The sequence below is a fragment of the Arctopsyche grandis genome, chromosome 4, assembly GCF_051622035.1.
Source record: "Arctopsyche grandis isolate Sample6627 chromosome 4, ASM5162203v2, whole genome shotgun sequence".
Classification (NCBI taxonomy): Eukaryota; Metazoa; Arthropoda; class Insecta; order Trichoptera; family Hydropsychidae; genus Arctopsyche; species Arctopsyche grandis.
Genome location: NC_135358.1, coordinates 18,415,874 through 18,434,839, shown reverse-complemented (window position 1 = coordinate 18,434,839; position 18,966 = coordinate 18,415,874). Strand labels below are relative to the sequence as shown.

General features: G+C 32.1%; 1 protein-coding gene across 1 annotated transcript; it reads right to left on the bottom strand.

The window, feature by feature from the left end:
* Positions 1-1,753: 1,753 nt before the first annotated feature.
* Positions 1,754-18,643, bottom strand: LOC143910776 (transmembrane protease serine 9-like). Its single transcript, XM_077429373.1, has 15 exons — positions 18,620-18,643; positions 18,472-18,576; positions 13,669-13,810; positions 12,214-12,385; positions 11,919-12,127; positions 11,506-11,666; positions 11,331-11,421; positions 11,140-11,260; positions 8,630-8,828; positions 5,522-5,627; positions 3,043-3,205; positions 2,756-2,961; positions 2,250-2,455; positions 2,082-2,139; positions 1,754-1,997 (listed from the first exon to the last, which is right to left on the bottom strand). The coding sequence occupies exons 1-15, from the start codon at positions 18,641-18,643 to the stop codon at positions 1,876-1,878; spliced, it is 2,085 nt and encodes a 694-aa protein (XP_077285499.1). The 3' UTR covers positions 1,754-1,875.
* Positions 18,644-18,966: the final 323 nt, after the last annotated feature.

The following is an 18,966-nucleotide window of genomic DNA, read 5'->3' as shown; positions in this document are numbered from 1 at the left end:
GAGAAATATGACAAGGGTAGTGGACATAGTGGATAGAGTGAAGAGATTGAAATGGCAATGGGCGGGTCACGTAGCTAGGAGGATGGACGAAAGGTGGACAAAAGAAGTGCTTGAATGGTACCCGAGAGAAGGCAAAAGAGTAAAAGGAAGACCGCAAGGAAGATGGGTGAACGAAATTAGGAAAATGTGCGGAATGAGATGGATGAGTGTTGCGCAAAACAGAGACGAGTGGAAGCGTGTTGGAGAGGCCTTCATCCAGCAGTGGATGGCGAATGGCTGTAAATGATGATGATGATGATGATGATATATATATTTATGCACAATTTAGCTGGCAACCGCACGTAAACAAAAGTAGAAAAAATATTCTTTAATACATTATATATGTAGAGTAAAAAAAAAAGACAGCTGGGGGTGTCTTTCACAAGGGTGTTCTCATGTATAACGCCCTCCCTGAGTGCGTCTGGTAATCTAAGAATGTGGATGCATTCTTGAGAGGTGCGAGAAAACACCTTTGTGAGGGACAGCACAAAATTAAGTAATGTAATTAATATATGTAAGTGTAAAATAGTAAATTAGCTAACTAGCTAAAATTACATATAAATAAATAAATAAATATATGGACACATTCATATGTTCCGTAATGTGAATGTGATGTATTGTAACAGCAGCAACCGACACGATCCATTTATATTATACAACAGTACATGTCACCGAAAGGTAACAAACAGAACCGGTTTTCTTTGGCCATTGTGGAAACATTCACACATGACGTGACGTCATAGTTGCGAGTGCACTCGTACTAACGAAAGTGTTGCCATGTGCATATGAATCTTTTCGCTATATTGTGACAAAATTTACTTGACGATATACCGCAATCAATATTGTACCGTATCGTTACGCTTTGTAATGTATATGTAATCCGATTTTGCCTTGCACTCGGCCAAGACAAACATGAACGTCCCGAAAATGAGCAGTGCCGTACAGAATGAACAGAAGTATTCTTTTCCGTGCAGTGCTGTGCTGTGTTGTACAAAGATGTTGACGTGAAGTGCTGGATAATATAAACGGACATTAGCTCGTTCAGTTTTTGTCTTTAATTTGTCAATTTAATGTAATTATGTTAAAATATTATTTTAATGGAGGAAACAAAACAAAGCATATTAAAAAAAATACCCTGCTAACATATCTGTTAGCATCTACGATCAAATAATATTATTAATACATATGTACAAATGTATGTATGTATGTACATATATACATAACTAAAGACAAATTGTGAAATGATTTGTATATAATTTAAAGTACATATGTATATATGTAGATGTAGGAAAGGATAAGGATTTAGAAAATAACTTTTTTATAATGTATTTGTAAATATGTATGTACGTGTATTTTCATATAAAATTATTAAATAGGTATCAAATATTTATTAAACTATTAAATAATAAAGTATATGAGAATGCGGGATTTATTTACAGATTTTACTCCATAATTTCTCCCAATCTATCCTACTTTAGGACTAAAATTTTTATAAAAATAAATATTATTAAATTAGTCATATTTTATCACAAATTTGTGATTAGTTTTTGATGTAGTTTGAAATGCACTGTATTATTCGTGTGGAAATGTATGCACACGAATTTATTATAACATGAAAAATAGACTTAATACATATATTTAACTAATCAACAAAATCATCCAATTTCAAATATGGAATAGTATAAATGTTTATAAAGATTTCTGATGGCACAATTCTAGATGATTTAAAGTTATCATGAATAGTCAAATAAAATATATGGTCATGATTTTGGGTAAATAAATTATAGCCCATTTTTCACATAAGTATTTTATGTATTTTATAGATGTCGTTTTGTTTCAATCTGTACAGAAGCAACTATCACTAGTGTGCTCTCTGATCCATGGCAAATATCTTGTTACTCGGGAATAAACGCCTGGATAACCTTTCCTTGCACAACCATTACCCCATGAGACAACACCTATTAAATTTATAATAAATAACATATAATAAAATAAAATAAATAAAAAATATAAATTTAATTGCAGTATATATGTAAACTAACCGATTATTTCATATTTATGATCAGGCCTTTCAGCTGCCATTGGACCTCCACTATCACCCTGAAAATCAGAAAATAAAAAATGTTATTTAAAATCTACTACATTTACAAATATATCTTTTACTTAACCGAATTTATATTATTTAGAATTTTGATAATTGGTAATCGCACTTGACATGAGTCTTTTCCCCCCGTTTCAGGATATCCAGCGCACATCATATTGTCTGAGATCATCGAACTGGAATAATTGGTTTTTCGACAACTTTCATTGCTGATAACAGGCAACTCTACTTCTTGAAGGGAACAAGACGGTTTTCCATCTTCTTTTAGAGTACCCCATCCTGTCACAACACCCAAAGTGCCCACGTACAAGTTATCTGTAAAATGTATTTTTAATTTATTCAAATATTTCTTTAATTTCTATAAAATTAGTCTCAGAATTTAACAAAATATTTTAACAAAATTTAACAGCAATATTTGAAATTTTGAACTTATTTCAATTAAAATTTATTATACTTAAGTATATTTTTTAAAAGATTTATTAATTACTATATCAAATTTTATTTCTCACTTCATATTTTCTTTCTCACTTTTATTTTTATTTCTCAATTCTTAGAATTTTATTTTTACAACAGAATAAATCAACATTAACTATATAAATTAGATCAAAGTTGAACCTTGGGATTCGGGAAGACATAAGGGTCTTATTGAATCAGTTATAGGTACACGTTCATTCAGCCTCAACAGTGCTATATCATTATCGAAGTTGCTGAAACTGAAATCATGTGTGATGGCTCTTAGGACGAAACGAGTTTCGGGTAGACGGGTTTCATTACAATGATTGTGCTCGCCGAAAGTCACGCGAATCATAAACCACATGAACCTGAAAATAGAAAAAAATATATGAGAAGACAAAGCACTATATAATTAGAGATTTAAGTAAATTATATATAAGAATATATACCCTTTGACGCAATGAGCAGCTGTCAAAATGTATCTATCACTGATAAGTGCGCCTCCACAATAGAACTTATTGAAATACGACAACCTGGCCATCCAAGGGAATTCTCTAGGCTTTGTTTCTTGTCCACCGACGATTCTCGACTCATCGTTTCTATCGCCGCATGCTGGAACCAATAACATGCTTATGTAGGCTATATTTCCACACATATATGTACATAGATAAGTATAATATATATATGTGTGTATCGAGTTGCATAAATGTTGCACAATTTGTGCATGCGTGCACAGTAAAAGTTTTTCTAAGTCACATGTAACCGGTTACTTTAAAACTATCGAGTACACTTTCGAACAGGGACAATGCGAGAGAAATTCTTGGACCTGATCAATATTCACTCGGCATTGGACATTTTAAATATGCAAAGAGCGAACTTGGATTAACGGTTAAAAAAAATACGCTCTAGAATGGTTCGTGTGAGTTGGTAATAATTTAAAGTTTAAATGTGTCACGTGTTCAATGCTCAAACAGATGAAAGTATTCGATGGGATACATCGGAAATATAAGTATATATTTTTATTTAATCCAATACTGCAATAGTTCTACTTTCTGTTTTAATTATATGATATATTTTAAGTGCGGCATAATAATCTGATGATTATTTTCATATATTATACATATACATGTATTTTCCCATGATGCCATTATAATTTATCCCTGAGCAACACATATGCTATTAAACTTGTAAATATATAAATTTGAAATCCTATTCAAATAGTAGTGACATAGTGGGTAGGATGGTTTTGCTAATTTGATGACGAACCGTTTCAACAATGAAATCAGATAAGTTGGCAAACTCTGATAGGAAACGATCGACTTGGAGTCACAAATATCCAAGTCTGATCAGCAACACTGCAGAAATACTTCCGATTATTTTCAATCAAGGTTAACCCAGGGCTTGAACCCGGGAAACTCTCACTGGTTAGCATTAGTGCAACCACCGATCAGTCGATGTTAATGCCGTCTTTTCGTATTTAAGACATTTCATTTTAATAAATTTTATATATTTTAAATTTTATAAAAAAAAACATATTACTTATATAAATTAAATTAACACTTATTTCAAATTAAAATGTCTTTCACAAAAATCACATTTTTAGATACTATCCCAAACCGTGGTTTTTAAAATTTACACACTACAAACGCTACCGGAACTGATCACGCGTGACTCTTATTTTAAACACGTCTCAACCAAAAACGATAAATATTTATGAAAATATTTTTTTTAACAAATATTTCTCAACTTATCGTTAAAAAGTTAGTTTGTGATTATTTAAATTATTTTAATTTAACATTAAAAAAGGTGGGTACAAATCGTCAGTTTATTATGCCGCATGTGTTTATATGGAATATGTACATACATACATATGTATGTACATTTAATCTTAAGCCATATGAATGGATATTTTAAATTTGTATTATAAACTAGTGCTTTGCCCGTTAATTTCAACGGGTGATTTCGGCAAGGAATTAATACACAAATTAATATAAAATTATATGTTTTATATAAATATAATGTAAGGTAATTTAAAGGCGCGCGCACGTATTACTAGAAAAAAGTTGAGTGTGTGCATTACACGCTCACCGATCCAACCCGTTAACCCGTTCGAAATGATGAATGAATGTGTGTATGTGTGTACACTCCCGCACAGCGCATCTGACGCTGACGTCGTCCATTCCAAGTCAGGCACTAAACATCAGGAGCACACGTCAGACGCTCCACACTCCCCCCCCCACTTCCCTGCGTCTCCTCGACACGATCGGTCGTCACGCCACATCCTTATGTATATCGTATACTCCTGGTATTCTAAAATTTGTTTTTATTTAAATCTCCATACGTGTCGGCGCATCCGCCACATACATACATACCCACAAATATACATACATCGCGTCCGTTTTTATATATATTACAAGTATTGTGCCCGATGAAATATCATCGCATGGGTTATGGAATATTAAGTTATTAAATAAAATAAAATAAAAGAAATGTATCGGTCCTGTATTGGATCCGCACGCGGTCGTATTTTTTTCAAATGCCTATTAAATATATTTAATTTAATATTTATATCTAATTGTTTAATATGAAAAAAATAATAAAAACTACCTACCTACCTGCATTACAATATAAAACACCAATAGAAAAATCAATTAATTAATTAAATACATTTTCAATAGATGGATCAAAATACTCTGATAATATTGCCCTAGAGGAAATATTGGTAGCAAACAGTATACATATATACATATATATATGTACATATGTATGTTGAAGTTTTATTTTCGTTTTTATATCCGTGCGTTTTGTTGGCAGTGTTTTAGATGTGACGTACAGCGAGCGTTATCGCACACAGCCATACAAAATAGCGCTGTTACATATAAGATAATGATTTTTTACAAGTTTTTTTATTTATTTTTTATTCCTTACAGCAGGAGCAAGAAGCTGGCGGAGAGTCATGAGCAGGCGGTCTGTTACCCCATATTCCACCGAAGATATTTCTGCCTTGTCGATTTTGTACACTTGTCTGGTCTACCTGAAACGACAATATTAATAAAAAATCATATTGAGAATACATGCATACATACATACATGCATCGATGAAAAGCTTATAAAAACAATGTTTTGTTTGCCAACATATGAGATTTGAATATGAATCGAATTCATAAAATTCAAAACTGGTTTTATAGCATTTGATGATACTGTCAAATAAAGGTCAACGCGGTGATTTATCTTTATTTTATTTATTTTAAAGTATAACTATGCAGATTTTACGATCGCAGTTTTATAGTGTAAGTATATATTATTGCAGGTACGTTCGCTCTGTATGTTTTTATGCACAAAAATAAACGAAAAGATCGATAATGTTTTTTCCCCCGTTCTCGTGTGCATTTTGAAAGATACACGCCTCGCATTAATTATATTTGTGCATTGTCCATTAAAACATGCACGTCCTGTTGAATTTGCGCATGTCGCTTGTACATAAGTCAATATGCAATCAACGTCTGCATACATATTTATACAAGACGATGTCAACCCTTACATAACTGTAAAATTATTCATGTCCGTAGTGAAATAACATACATATATGTACATATATAAATCTCTTTCGTAGTAGATTTTCGCAAAATTTCCGGGTCATTCATACGTGTCATTTATTTTGACAACGTAATCGTTTGTTATCGTAAATCTTAATGATTATTTTATGGAATTTTGTTTATAACATCAACGAAGAAGATATTGTGACTAGCAACGTTGCAATTTCCTGCAAAACCTGATCGATACCCGATCGTTCTCTTGTGACTCTTAGGCCAGAAGAACTTACAGTTTGTCTTTAACGATTTTAATTGTAGATTATTTTATCACGCAAATACGCAAAAATAATGAATAGTGAGTAGGTTTTGTAGAATTTGACCTAAAAAATGATGTTAAATCTAGATTTCGATGCGCAAAATAACTTGTTCGAATTTTATTGTTAAGAATGCGGTCGGATTCTACAAGTTTTTGAAAATATATTTTATATACACCAATAAAATACTTTGAGGCCATCGAATTTTGGAGTTTCACATTGTTGGTGAGAGTATTTAGCACTGGATTTGTTCTACTCTTAGTTAAATATTATCGGAACTTTTGTTGCGAGCTATCAGTGTAATATGAAATCAAAATTATGCAACAGTCTTGTGTTTATGCTATTATCGTTTTAGTATGCACATATGTATGTATGTATTAGAAAACTCATATTCGAGCAAGTCATCGTATAAAAGTGGGACATCATAATCGGTGTAAAGTGAAAGTGTGTGATAATTTTTAAAATATATTGTTTATTGTACTGAGAGCACGTATTATATTTATTTTGTTAAAAGTTGAGACTAAAGCATTGGTTTGTAGATATATTTTCAATCACTGTTTTTATTCTAGGGGTCAACGCGCGCACAATGAGGAATGAGCATAAATTATGCAAATATTTTCATCCACTGACAAAACGAATTAATGTTTTTCAACTGAAATTCATCTCAAATATTGATAGAATGTAGTATATTCTATACACTTCATCGATGCAAAATATGTATAATTTAAAAGTAAAGCTTTGCATTGTTCATAGTATATTGACCTTTTCAAACCTAAGATGATTCAACGAGAGGCGGAAAAAAAAATAAAACCGTTGAATATAATTATATTAAAAGTCAACATCTTTTAACAATTTTCGATGATACTATTCCGGTTTTATCGATGATGCTATGAAAATGGAATTATTTCAACTTAATGATTTGGATGATAAAACTATTTAATTTTTTTTAATATAATACATGAAATCATAATGAATTTTCTTTATAGAATATAACATAATGTATCACACGACATGCGTATGTGTATTGTGGTGCGAAAATCAATACAAACAATGGAAAATTGTAATAAATTGCACAAGAGAAAGTCAATCAAGACAAAAATTTTGTATCATATGATCTTTGTGTGCTAACTATATATAATACATACATACATACATACATATGTAAGTGCGATGTCTGACCTGAAAATAGCACTGCTTTAATCCGGATATGTACGTATATTCACATACATATTTGTGTACAGTTTACGAGTTCGACAACAATAATGGTGCACAATAAACATTTGACGAGTTCATGCAAATGACGCTGCAGAATGTAAAGATGCACTTGGTGCAATGCACTCGGCTAAACCGTTCAAGGGTCAAGTTAACAACTCTCAATGTACTTACTGCATTTAAATATAGTATACAAGGTGAAACTAGTTTAACGTTATTAGCTCGATTCTCCGTTGGAAAGCAGCGGATATTCTGCACTATGCACGCTTGTATGCACATATTATACATTTAATAATACGATTCAAATTTTTTTAGTCGCATTCAGTTGTTTTAGTATGTATATAGATAACACATACATATATATATATATATATATATATATATATATATATATATATATATATATATATATATATATATATATATATATATATATATATATATATATATATATATATATATATATATATATATATATATATATATATATATAGACTTGTAAATAATAAACAATTTTTATACATTTGAAAATGAAATACAATTCATTTGTAAATGCTCGTAAAATATCTTAATTTAAAAAGTTGTCTTTTATTTGAATGTCAAACTGAATATTTTATGAACATATAGGCCGAATTTAAAATATTTCAAATATGTATATTTAAATAATGATTTTGATTCTTTCAGTTTGTAGGAGGCGGATTCAACGCCTTCACGCATTGTTGTATATGTATATTCCTTATATTTTCAAATTATTGATTATTTATCATATGTATTGTAAATGTGGCATTAAGGTTTCGTATAAAAAATACGATTTTTAAGCTTTTCAAGTTATCTTCTAGTAAAATTGTAGTCGTGTCGCATATACATACATACATACATACATATGTACAATATAAAGTTTTTTAATTTTTTTTATTATTAGTTTTGTTAAAAATAAAATATTTGAATTTTGAAATCTATATACCAATTATGCTTACATTATGGATTGAAGCAGTTGTTATGTGGATGATAAGGGGTGGCAGCAGGAGTTGCAGCAACAGCAGTGGCCTCATGGTAGAGGCGGCAAGAGTGCGCGCGCCGCGGCCGCCGCCCGCGAATGTTGTCCTCTGGCACTGGCACTGGCACTGGTATTGCCACTGCCATTGCCACCCACTGCTCTTACCGCTGCTGCTACCACTGCCATGGCCATGGCCACGGCCATAGGCGTGTTGTAGTGGCTCGTTTGAGTTTGACAAAGGTGTGTATTATGGTGACCCCATCAATTGTAGTCAGAGGAAGCTCAACGCACGCATAGTCGTCAAACCCACTCGCGATTTTCCGTTATAATTGAATTTGTCTTCGACTTTCTGACTTTGATTGTTTCGCTAATCTCGTCTGTTGATTTATAAATCCAACTATGGAAAGTATAATGCATTGAACCTTCTAGTGAAATTTTTTTCAATAGGTTAATTGTATGTAAAACTGCTCGTGTGCGTACTGATTATTAATCATTATAATTGATTCGTAAGGATTGCTTACACTGCGTGATAATTATGGTAAAAGGTATATTTTAACATAAACAATAGATTTATTATTAATATTTATGTGAATTGTTCAATTGATTATCTAGCAATTCGAAAACATATGTGCATGTTTATACTAAATTATTTTTATGCCCGTTTAAATTTCAACGGGTGCTTTCGAATACATACATGATTTAAAAAAAAATTAAAATATGAATATTAATAATTAATCGGAATAGGAACTTAAGCTGAATTCGGGAATTGGTTATGCCAATTAAATTGTGCAATAAAAAAAAAAAAAAAAATAAAACCCACAGTCAACATAAAATTCGAAATCGAAATCGGATAATATGAAAAGTAAGTATTTTTATATCGCGTGACGAAAGCAAAAATGTATGTTTGATTTACAAAACCCAATACCCACAATTATGTATAAACAAACCCCGGTCATTGACCTCGCAACCTTCAATATTATAAATTACATATATTTATTATAAATTAAATTTAGAACTCTTCCTTTGTCAGCCGTCATGGTCTATTGGTCTCCAGCACAGTCGAGCGGAAGGATCGGCCCAGGTTCGATCCGCGGTCCGAGACATATTGAATTCATTTTATTTTTCAAATGTCGTTAAAATATAAAATAATTTCAATAAAAAATATATATTTAATTGCTTAATATGAAAACAAAAAAATGGTTCAAAACCTTGATAAATAAAATTATTATAATTACGGATTTTTATATGGCGAGAACGAAACATTTCCATTAATGTTTTTAAAAAAAGGACTATTTGAATATCGACGATGGCGTAATTGGTTAGCTCGCCGAATTCAGATATACCTATAAGAGGATATTTGTGTTCGAGGGTTCACCGGTTAGACACCGCGGGCAAGTCTCGACGAAATGAATTTATACAAAGTTTAAGCTTTTTATCCATTCATTACGTTTGGCTAGCGTTCACACACACACATACACACAGATTAGCGTCATTATATATATAATGTAATATAATATTGCAAAATTATATGTACATATGTACCTGTGGCGTGCCATAGAAATTTCCCTGTTTTTAAGTATGTAAGGCTGTGTGATAAAATAAAAACAGAGATTTCCAAAGGCACGCCACCGATATGTATGTACATACATATGTACACACTTTAAATTATCCCAATTATATACAAACAATTTATTCATATTTGAGATTCTAGTACTCGTAAAGCACGTGTGTTGGTATTTTTCGTACTATTTTATTGGTAAATTGTCCTGAAACACATAATTCCCATAGTATCGATGAGTTTTTCTTCTACAGTGTTCTTTTCACAATCTTAAATCTACGTATATTTTCTACTACGCTTATTTAGAATACGCATTAGTATGAATTTTTCGTAAGTTGTCCTATTGTAATTATTCAACTATAAACATATGTACATGCATACATACATGTACATATGTATGTGTGAACTTAAATGAGTATTGATGGAAAAGTTTGGTTGGTAAATATAAATAAACATATTTTTATAAGTAAACATTAATAAATATGTCCTTGAAAAGTATAATTATTCTAAAAAAAACGAGTATTAATATTATAGTTATTAGAAGGTTGAATAGACAAATATGGAAATTTGACTATAAACAAAGACAAAGAAAATCTTGTATCATAAAAACAAACACAAAAAAATATAATGGGCGATATTACATATAAGTGCTAGTACCTACTTGGAGTATAATTTAAGGAATGAAACAAAAGATACACAATAATTTCAAATAAATATATAATTTTAATCAATTATGGACGCAATTACATGAAAAAGTTATCTCCTCAGAAACATTTGTACAAAATTAATCTAAAATATTATACGTACATTCATAGACCTAAAATATAATATAACTAAGGAAAATAAAATAATAAATAAATAGCACCTAATTTTTAATACGCACCACGCGTTTTTACTGCACTTTTTAAACAAAGCGGCATTTAAATGTTCACTATTTTGCACACAGACACGTGTCTCTCAAATTTCCTTGAAGCCACGAAAGATACCGAGCTATACGCGTATACACTCCAGGGTATCCCGGTCTTCCACATCCTACTCCCCAAGAAACTATACCTGAAAAGACACCCAAATATTAATCTAAAGGTTTTTCAATCTACATACATAGTATGTATGTTCAGCTTACCAACTATTTCATAACGATCTCCATTCTGCAAAAGTAATGGCCCACCACTGTCACCTTGACAAGAATCCGATTTTCCTTTTCCAGCACACAACTATTGAATGAAAAAATTCAATTTTAAATCAATGTTTTTAATTTTAAAATCGAAATAATTTTTATGACCATACCATCCACTCACCATATTAGATGTTATTCTCGATGCTCTATATTTCATAGATCTGCACTGGGATAATGTTAAAATTGGAACTGTAACTTCTTGCACTATAGCTGGCAAAGATCCTCCTTCAGCTGTTCTACCCCAGCCTACAACAATGCCTTCACGACCTGCTGGTTCAGATCCTAAAACGATATACTGGTATATTTAAATTTCATATAACATCTAAAATTAGCACATTTACAGACTTCAGAAGGAACCGTATATATTAAACATAAAGAATATGCTTTCAAATAAGAAGGCATTCATATTAAACCACCGGACTATATCTATGGACAGTTCGGGTAGTTCAATGAGTGTTACTGTCATTTAAATCTAAGAAATTTTGAAGCTTTGAAGAGTGCACATTTTCATAAAAATAGTATACAGAAACGCACCTGTTTTAGGTAAGCATACAGGTTTTATAATTTTGGAAAACGACACAGGTTTTCTAAGTCTTAATAGTGCTATATCATGATTGTAAGATTCGGCATCAAAGTTTCGATGCCTGATAATAGACGATACAGCTCTCATGATAGCTTGACTTTCCGTAGCTATAAACTGATTGTGATCGCCCAATATCACTCGAATTCTAGAGCGTTTCAATCTGAAATTAAAAATATAGAAATGAAAATAACATGACTTTATATTTATATGTTATGATTTTAATATGTGTAAATATATTAATCATACCTTCTTACACAATGAGCTGCCGTCAGAACATAATTGGCCGTTAATAGGGATGCTCCACAGTGAAATTGTCCATCGTAGACCAGCCGAGCTACCCATGGATAACGATGTTCGTTTGCTGCTTGTCCTCCAACAATGCGATTTTCTTGGTTCGATACACCGCACTCTACAAAAAGTCAATAAAAAATGAAAAATATTCCAAAAAAAAAATTTTCTTATTTGAGAAAAATTTATCGACATTCTTCGTTCGAAAATACGAATCGTTTAAGTGCGGTGAAAGGAGTCACGACGTTTAAATCGCAAAGTTTACGAATAAGCCTTTTATACATAGATCTGAACGGTCACGCGCGAAGCCTTAACGACCTCGTTTCAGACTATTATTTTGGTATTAACTTTGTTTATGATGGTAGCGAGCGAGTAAATTGCATAGATACAAATACCGTTTGGTAAATTCAGAAAGTAGCTAGATCATTTCGAATCCATTGACTCGTATATCATTAGTGTGAAAGATTAATGCGGCAATAAAAGGGTTAACTAGCGTATTATTGTATTAAAATAATTTACCAGTTATGTATGTAAATAGAATGTGAATGTGTTACGAATTAAAAAAATGAATTAAAAAACCCAAAAAATAGAACACATTTTCTTTAACTCGATTTTAAACGTTATGAATCTTTATGAAAAACATTTTTACTTTCTTTCCTTCAGTGGTGGTGAATGCTTCGCATACTACTTCAGAAAAGAGACAGGAATGAAAAAATACGTCTTGATATGGTGAATAGAATGAATAATTTCATGATTGGCAGTGCCAAGTTAAGTAGAAATTATATGTATTAATATTCAGTAGGTTTTTTGTAACTATTTTATGGAAGGATATGAATGAAGAAAATGTACGATATTGGCTATTTAGGCGATACTAAGATTTTAGTAGTTAAATGGATAAATACGTGAATGGGTAAAACAAAGTTAAAAAATAAGAAGAAAAATGTAAAAACTTAGATTTTGTTGGAAAGGTGATTATTTAATGGTAAAATATTAGTAATTGATTAAAACATCTACATACATGTGTTACATATAATATTAATTAATGAAAAACGGCAGTTATTACCAACGTACGTACAAAAAGATACTACTTTTAAATAAATGGATGTCAACTAGAAATTTTAGACAATGGATTTGGTTAGTTTAATTATTTTCCATACGGATTGATACATAACTGATATTAATTGTAAACATTGACTTCGTGATATTATATTGTTGACAAGATTCAAAATTTGCTTCATAGAACGAACAGTGTTATTGTTAATAATGATATTAGTAATGTTATATTACCAACCTGAACCACAACCTACACCATTAATTTCAACCACATCGACTACGTTGGGTATCCCACATTCTAAAATCAAAAATTAGTTATGCGAAGCATGAAATTTATATCAGCATATGTCAAAATTTTATAGTTACCACACGAGCAATTCCTCAGCCGATTTCCATCATCATCGTCGTCGTCGTCTATAGTGGGAACCTCCAATCCGAAGAAGGAATCTAAAAGAAATCTCCCAGTTCGATTACTTCCAATGAATCCATCGAGACTGTTGGACTGCGACAAAAAAATGAAGGCAAATTAATTTATAAATAAAGACATGTCATCTTCGACATGCAAGTCGTAATAAAGTTGAACTTGATGTTAAAATTGACCAAGATCCACTGTGACATTGGACCTTGGTCTGATGGCAGATGTCTGCCTCAACAGTGGCCAACTCTCGCCGGTGAAAGTGGTCACCGATCTGCACATATAATATAGCCGATACAACAATGAATGCTCACTGAACTACAATACAATACGTCGAAAAAAAATTACAAAACCCCATACTTTAATCAAACAGGACCTAAATGGAAGTCCCACAGGGGAAAGCTATTATTTTGCACGTAGGATGAAGACGTGCTCGCTGTATATGGAAACATAAATGGTATCCGAGTATGTAATTATTTCAGTGTTGTAATATCATATTATATTAATTCATAGTAATGATTACGTGCTATTTTGTTTACTAAAAAAAAATCAATTGGTTTTTGGTTCATTTTATTATATCAAGTAAATTTTAGTGTCGGTTTTTATGGATTTGCAATGAAAAATTTTCACTAAATACAATTGAATTTAGGAATTTTTGAAGTTAGTTTCGATCTTTGATTATTTTGATAAATACTGCATCAGAAATATTATCACAAACAAAATTATTGTATTCCGAATTACAATATTTTAGACATATCATATGGAGCTTGATAAACTGAACCAAGCCTGTAGTTTTTTAAGTATGCACACAAATTAGCACATCAAATGTATGTAAATCAATAGATGAAATGTTATAATCATGAGAAAATTCGACATTGAGATTCGCGCAAACCAGAAGGGGTAAACTTTATAGTCCGCAATATATATGTATGTGTATATGAATATAGAAATATTTTGGAACCCAAAAAAAGTCGTATTTCAAGTTATTTACCGTACTTGTAAATGTGGTAAGATTAAAGGTCTGTTCATATTATCCGGCACTGCACGTCAACAGCTCGGCACAGCACTGTACGAAAAAGACTACTTATAATCATATTATACACACTGCCAGTTTTCAGCATGTTCATACTTGTTTTGAACGAATGCAAGGTAAAATCGACTCACATATAAATGACAGAGCGTGGAGATACGGCGCAATATTGCTCTTGTCGTGTCTTCGTCGAGTTAATATTGTCACAATATGACGTTTTTGAAAATGTCTATATGCGCATGACAGCACTTTCGTTATTACGGTTGCATTCGCCACTGTGACATCTCGTCATACGTGAATATTTCCTCAAAGGTCAAATAAATCCGGTTCTGCTTGATACGTTTCGGTGACATGTACTGCTGTATATTATGAATGGATCGTGTTGGTCACTGATGTTGCGGATACGTTACGAACACATTACGGAACATATAAATGGAATTTACTAAAGAATATGTTTCGTACTGCTGTTTATGTGCAATTAACGGTCTGTGCCGTGCCGGTATAAATTAACCTTAAATGCGATTATATCGAATAATTCATTCATGCCATGATTACATTTATATAATAATTTTATTCAAATCTGATACTTATGGTTAAAACATGCAATTGTGTGCTCTTCTATGTCGTAGTGCGTAAATATTGCACGCAAAACGAGTATCGAAGAAATGCTGTATAATATACATACATTATATGTACATATACATATTTGTATATAATGTGAATAAATAAATTGGTTTCACTATTATTAAATATGTACATAATTAAAATATACGCATTTTTAAAAGAAAATTGTTATCGTGTTCTAATGAAGTACATATTATTCATAAAAAAATTGAATTGGTCGAAAGAAAATTCACTTTTTTTGATTTCAATTATTCGTATGATTGGTTTTACGGTTGCGTGCGAAATTGGACAATAATTTTTTTGAGGAAAAATAAATCATTTCGAGCTGATTATGGTTTCGATGGGTTCTTTCTCTTTTTCTGGACCACGGACGTCACTGGCTTCGGTCTCACGGCCACTGTTCGATACTTGGATAAAAACTGAAAGTGAATCTCGTCGTCGTATTGCGAGTCGAGTCGTTTTCGAAAGTCATTTGGGTTTCCTTGCTTTTTTGAACAATTTTTCGTCAAAACTTTCACATTTATATACGGATCGAAATGAAATCAAAAGTGCTAATCCGCGCTGAACTTAACGATCCATGGCCATTACTTGACTCACCTGTAATTTTGATGTTTTTATTTATCGACATGACTTTTAACCGAATGCAGCTTTTAAAATTGAGTTAGTGATAATAGATTACGACTTTCAAAACGGAGAACAGCAATCACGGAGTTCGAAAGCTCATGTTTGTTTATATGCACATACATACATACATACATATGTATGTTTATTTATTTGTCCTCAATTTTAAATCCACCAAAACTCATCCAAGATTCTCAATTGAAACAGATGGAAACAGAGTGAATGAAAAATTTGAATAATTAAATAATCATTCAACGTCATTTATGACAGGAGACCGACAACACTAGTCTAGTCACGATTATGATGTTCGATGAAAAATAAATTATACTGACCCCATTGCTAAATTGACATAACCGAAATGGATGGCGAATGCCATATAATCCAATGCAATTAACAAAATAAACAGCGAATCTCACGTCATCGGAATTATACGACCGATGCAATTCAGCGACCGCTGGTGCAAATATAATGCAAGACAATTGTTCGAATTGAACGGATAGAAAATAGTTACAAAACGAGAAAAACAGTAGTCATGCGTAGTAGAGTTGCGATATGCAAACGAAAGCAAGTTCAAGTGAAATTGAAAGTAGCGTAATACGGTGAGATGATGTAAGGGTCATTTGCACATGAACTTCGTGGGCAAATTGTCATTGAAATGTTGGCAGTTGTGAATATTCAATTATGTAAACAAGGATATTGTTGTTTTGTATGCGTATGAATAAACGGCGGTGTTGATTAATCTTCGTACCAAACAAGTTTGGTGATAATGTAACCGTTATTAGTTTACTTCCGAACAATGAAAATTAATTACTTGATGTAATACATTTGAGCAATGTTGTTTTTAGTATAGTGATGTGAAGTTTAGTGTGCTAATTAGCAAATAATCCGAGTTTAAATGATTCTGAAAAATATGTTTATGATATATTATCGTTTTAAGAATGTTTTGTTTATGAAAGCCAAACCCGGAGATGAAAAAATATGTGGGAGGAGGAATGCTAATAATAATTTTATAGATGCAACTACGAAATGAAAGCGTTACACATGTTAAATCGTTTCAATGTCTCATTATTTATTAAATACAATTTTATTTCTAAATGACAACAAATTAAATGGTCAGTGTTTTTAATATATGGTCACTAACTTTTACGAAAGTTTTGTGATAATAGTGTTTTATATACATATGTATTTACATATAGATAAAAATGAACGATAATTAAACTGCTTATTGTCTCATGTGGTGTTTGCAAACAGACAATAGTCAATTAGTAAGTGACCGAATATATAATTTATTAATAATCTATTAACTGACCAAATCAAACAAAACTACTGACCAAATGAATACAGAGCTTTCTACATAAATAACAAGCTTAAAATGTCCCGTTTATAAATTGTTTTAATACATTATTTTATTTTTTAGAAAAAAATCTTATGAAAAGTACCTTTAGGATTTTAAAAGATTACTGTCAAAAAATAAAATAAAAATAACTGAGTGCAGCTAATAAAAATCACTGATATTCTTTATATGTATGTTTATATAGTAAAAATCTTCATAGATTTAAAAAAGCAAAATTTACGGATGAAACTGCTGAAATTTTTGTTTACAACAAAATAAAAATTTCATGTCATTTATTTTGAAATTATGCAACATAAGATTAGAATATTACGATCCACCAAATGAAAGAGATGATGTTGACGAGTTAATGATTAAATCAACATCGTCATAAGATAATAATTTCTTTAGTTATTATTTTGTTTCTTTTCTGTTATATTTTTGACCATTGTGGCGCATTAGGATTTCCCGTAATGCTACAATGGTCCAAACTTTAAATAAATAAATAAATAACAGTCATCGAGTTGTATCTTAATACTGATATAATATAAATAATAAATTTACGCATCCGAAACCGATTCCATTAAAATAAAAAATATTTCCTTAAAATGCTGATTTTCCCATGAATTATTTTCCTCGATTTGAAAGTTTCATATGAAAATCATCGACACGAGTTATGTAGGTTATCTTTAACCATTTGAAGTATTGAATAAAATGCCCTGATGACCTAATTCAGAATCTAATCTCAAAATACCCGATAAAGAAGAAGCACATGAAAACTGACTAACTTAAATCGGTTTTCAACTACCCAGTCAGAGCACAACGACTTCCAGCAATATCAAACTTCGGTAACATCAATTAATAAAACATAATAATGTTAAAGTACCTGCAGCGAGTAGCAGGAAGCAGTGGTGGCGGCGAGAAGAACGAGCGACGCCCAGAGGCGTCTCGAGGGCTGCATCCCCTTGGGGGTGGGAGAGGGTGGTTGCACTGACAGATGGAGTTAAACAGCTGGTTTCGCTTTCATCGGTATGCGATTGACCGTCGTCTGTCGACTGAAGAGCTGGCCGCCCGCTATGGCGATGGCCGCCCCACCGCGGCGATACCCCCGGACGCCGCTTTCGCGCGCCTCTGACGAATCACTCTCACTGGCTCGACGGCAACCACGATGAAAGTTGGCGGCTCTCTCTGACCATCAACCAACACCAGGCGACCTTCACCTACCGACCATGGCGTAACATCCAACTTCTATAACAAGCCATGCTATGCCATTACTGAAATTTTACATTGCCCGCTGTTGCCACTGCCACTGCATCGGCAACTGCACGACGTCTTACGTCACTCGACGATGCGTTCCTCCAAACAATTATATACAAATTTTCCAATCATAGGTGGTTTACAATGCAAGTTTGCAGCTTCACCTCTTACTATTCATGTTCTATATCCTCGAAAGAAAAGCTGAAAGAAAGAAAAGCTGAAAGAAAATAAAAGGGCTGGACCCCAGCGCCTTGTCCATACAAACGTATTAGACGCTCTACCACACTCAATTTATTCTTATTTATTACTTTACTTTATTATTAATTATTACTTTTTTTATCCAAGGTGGGGGGGGGGGTTGTTTGCACGGGGAGCTAATTT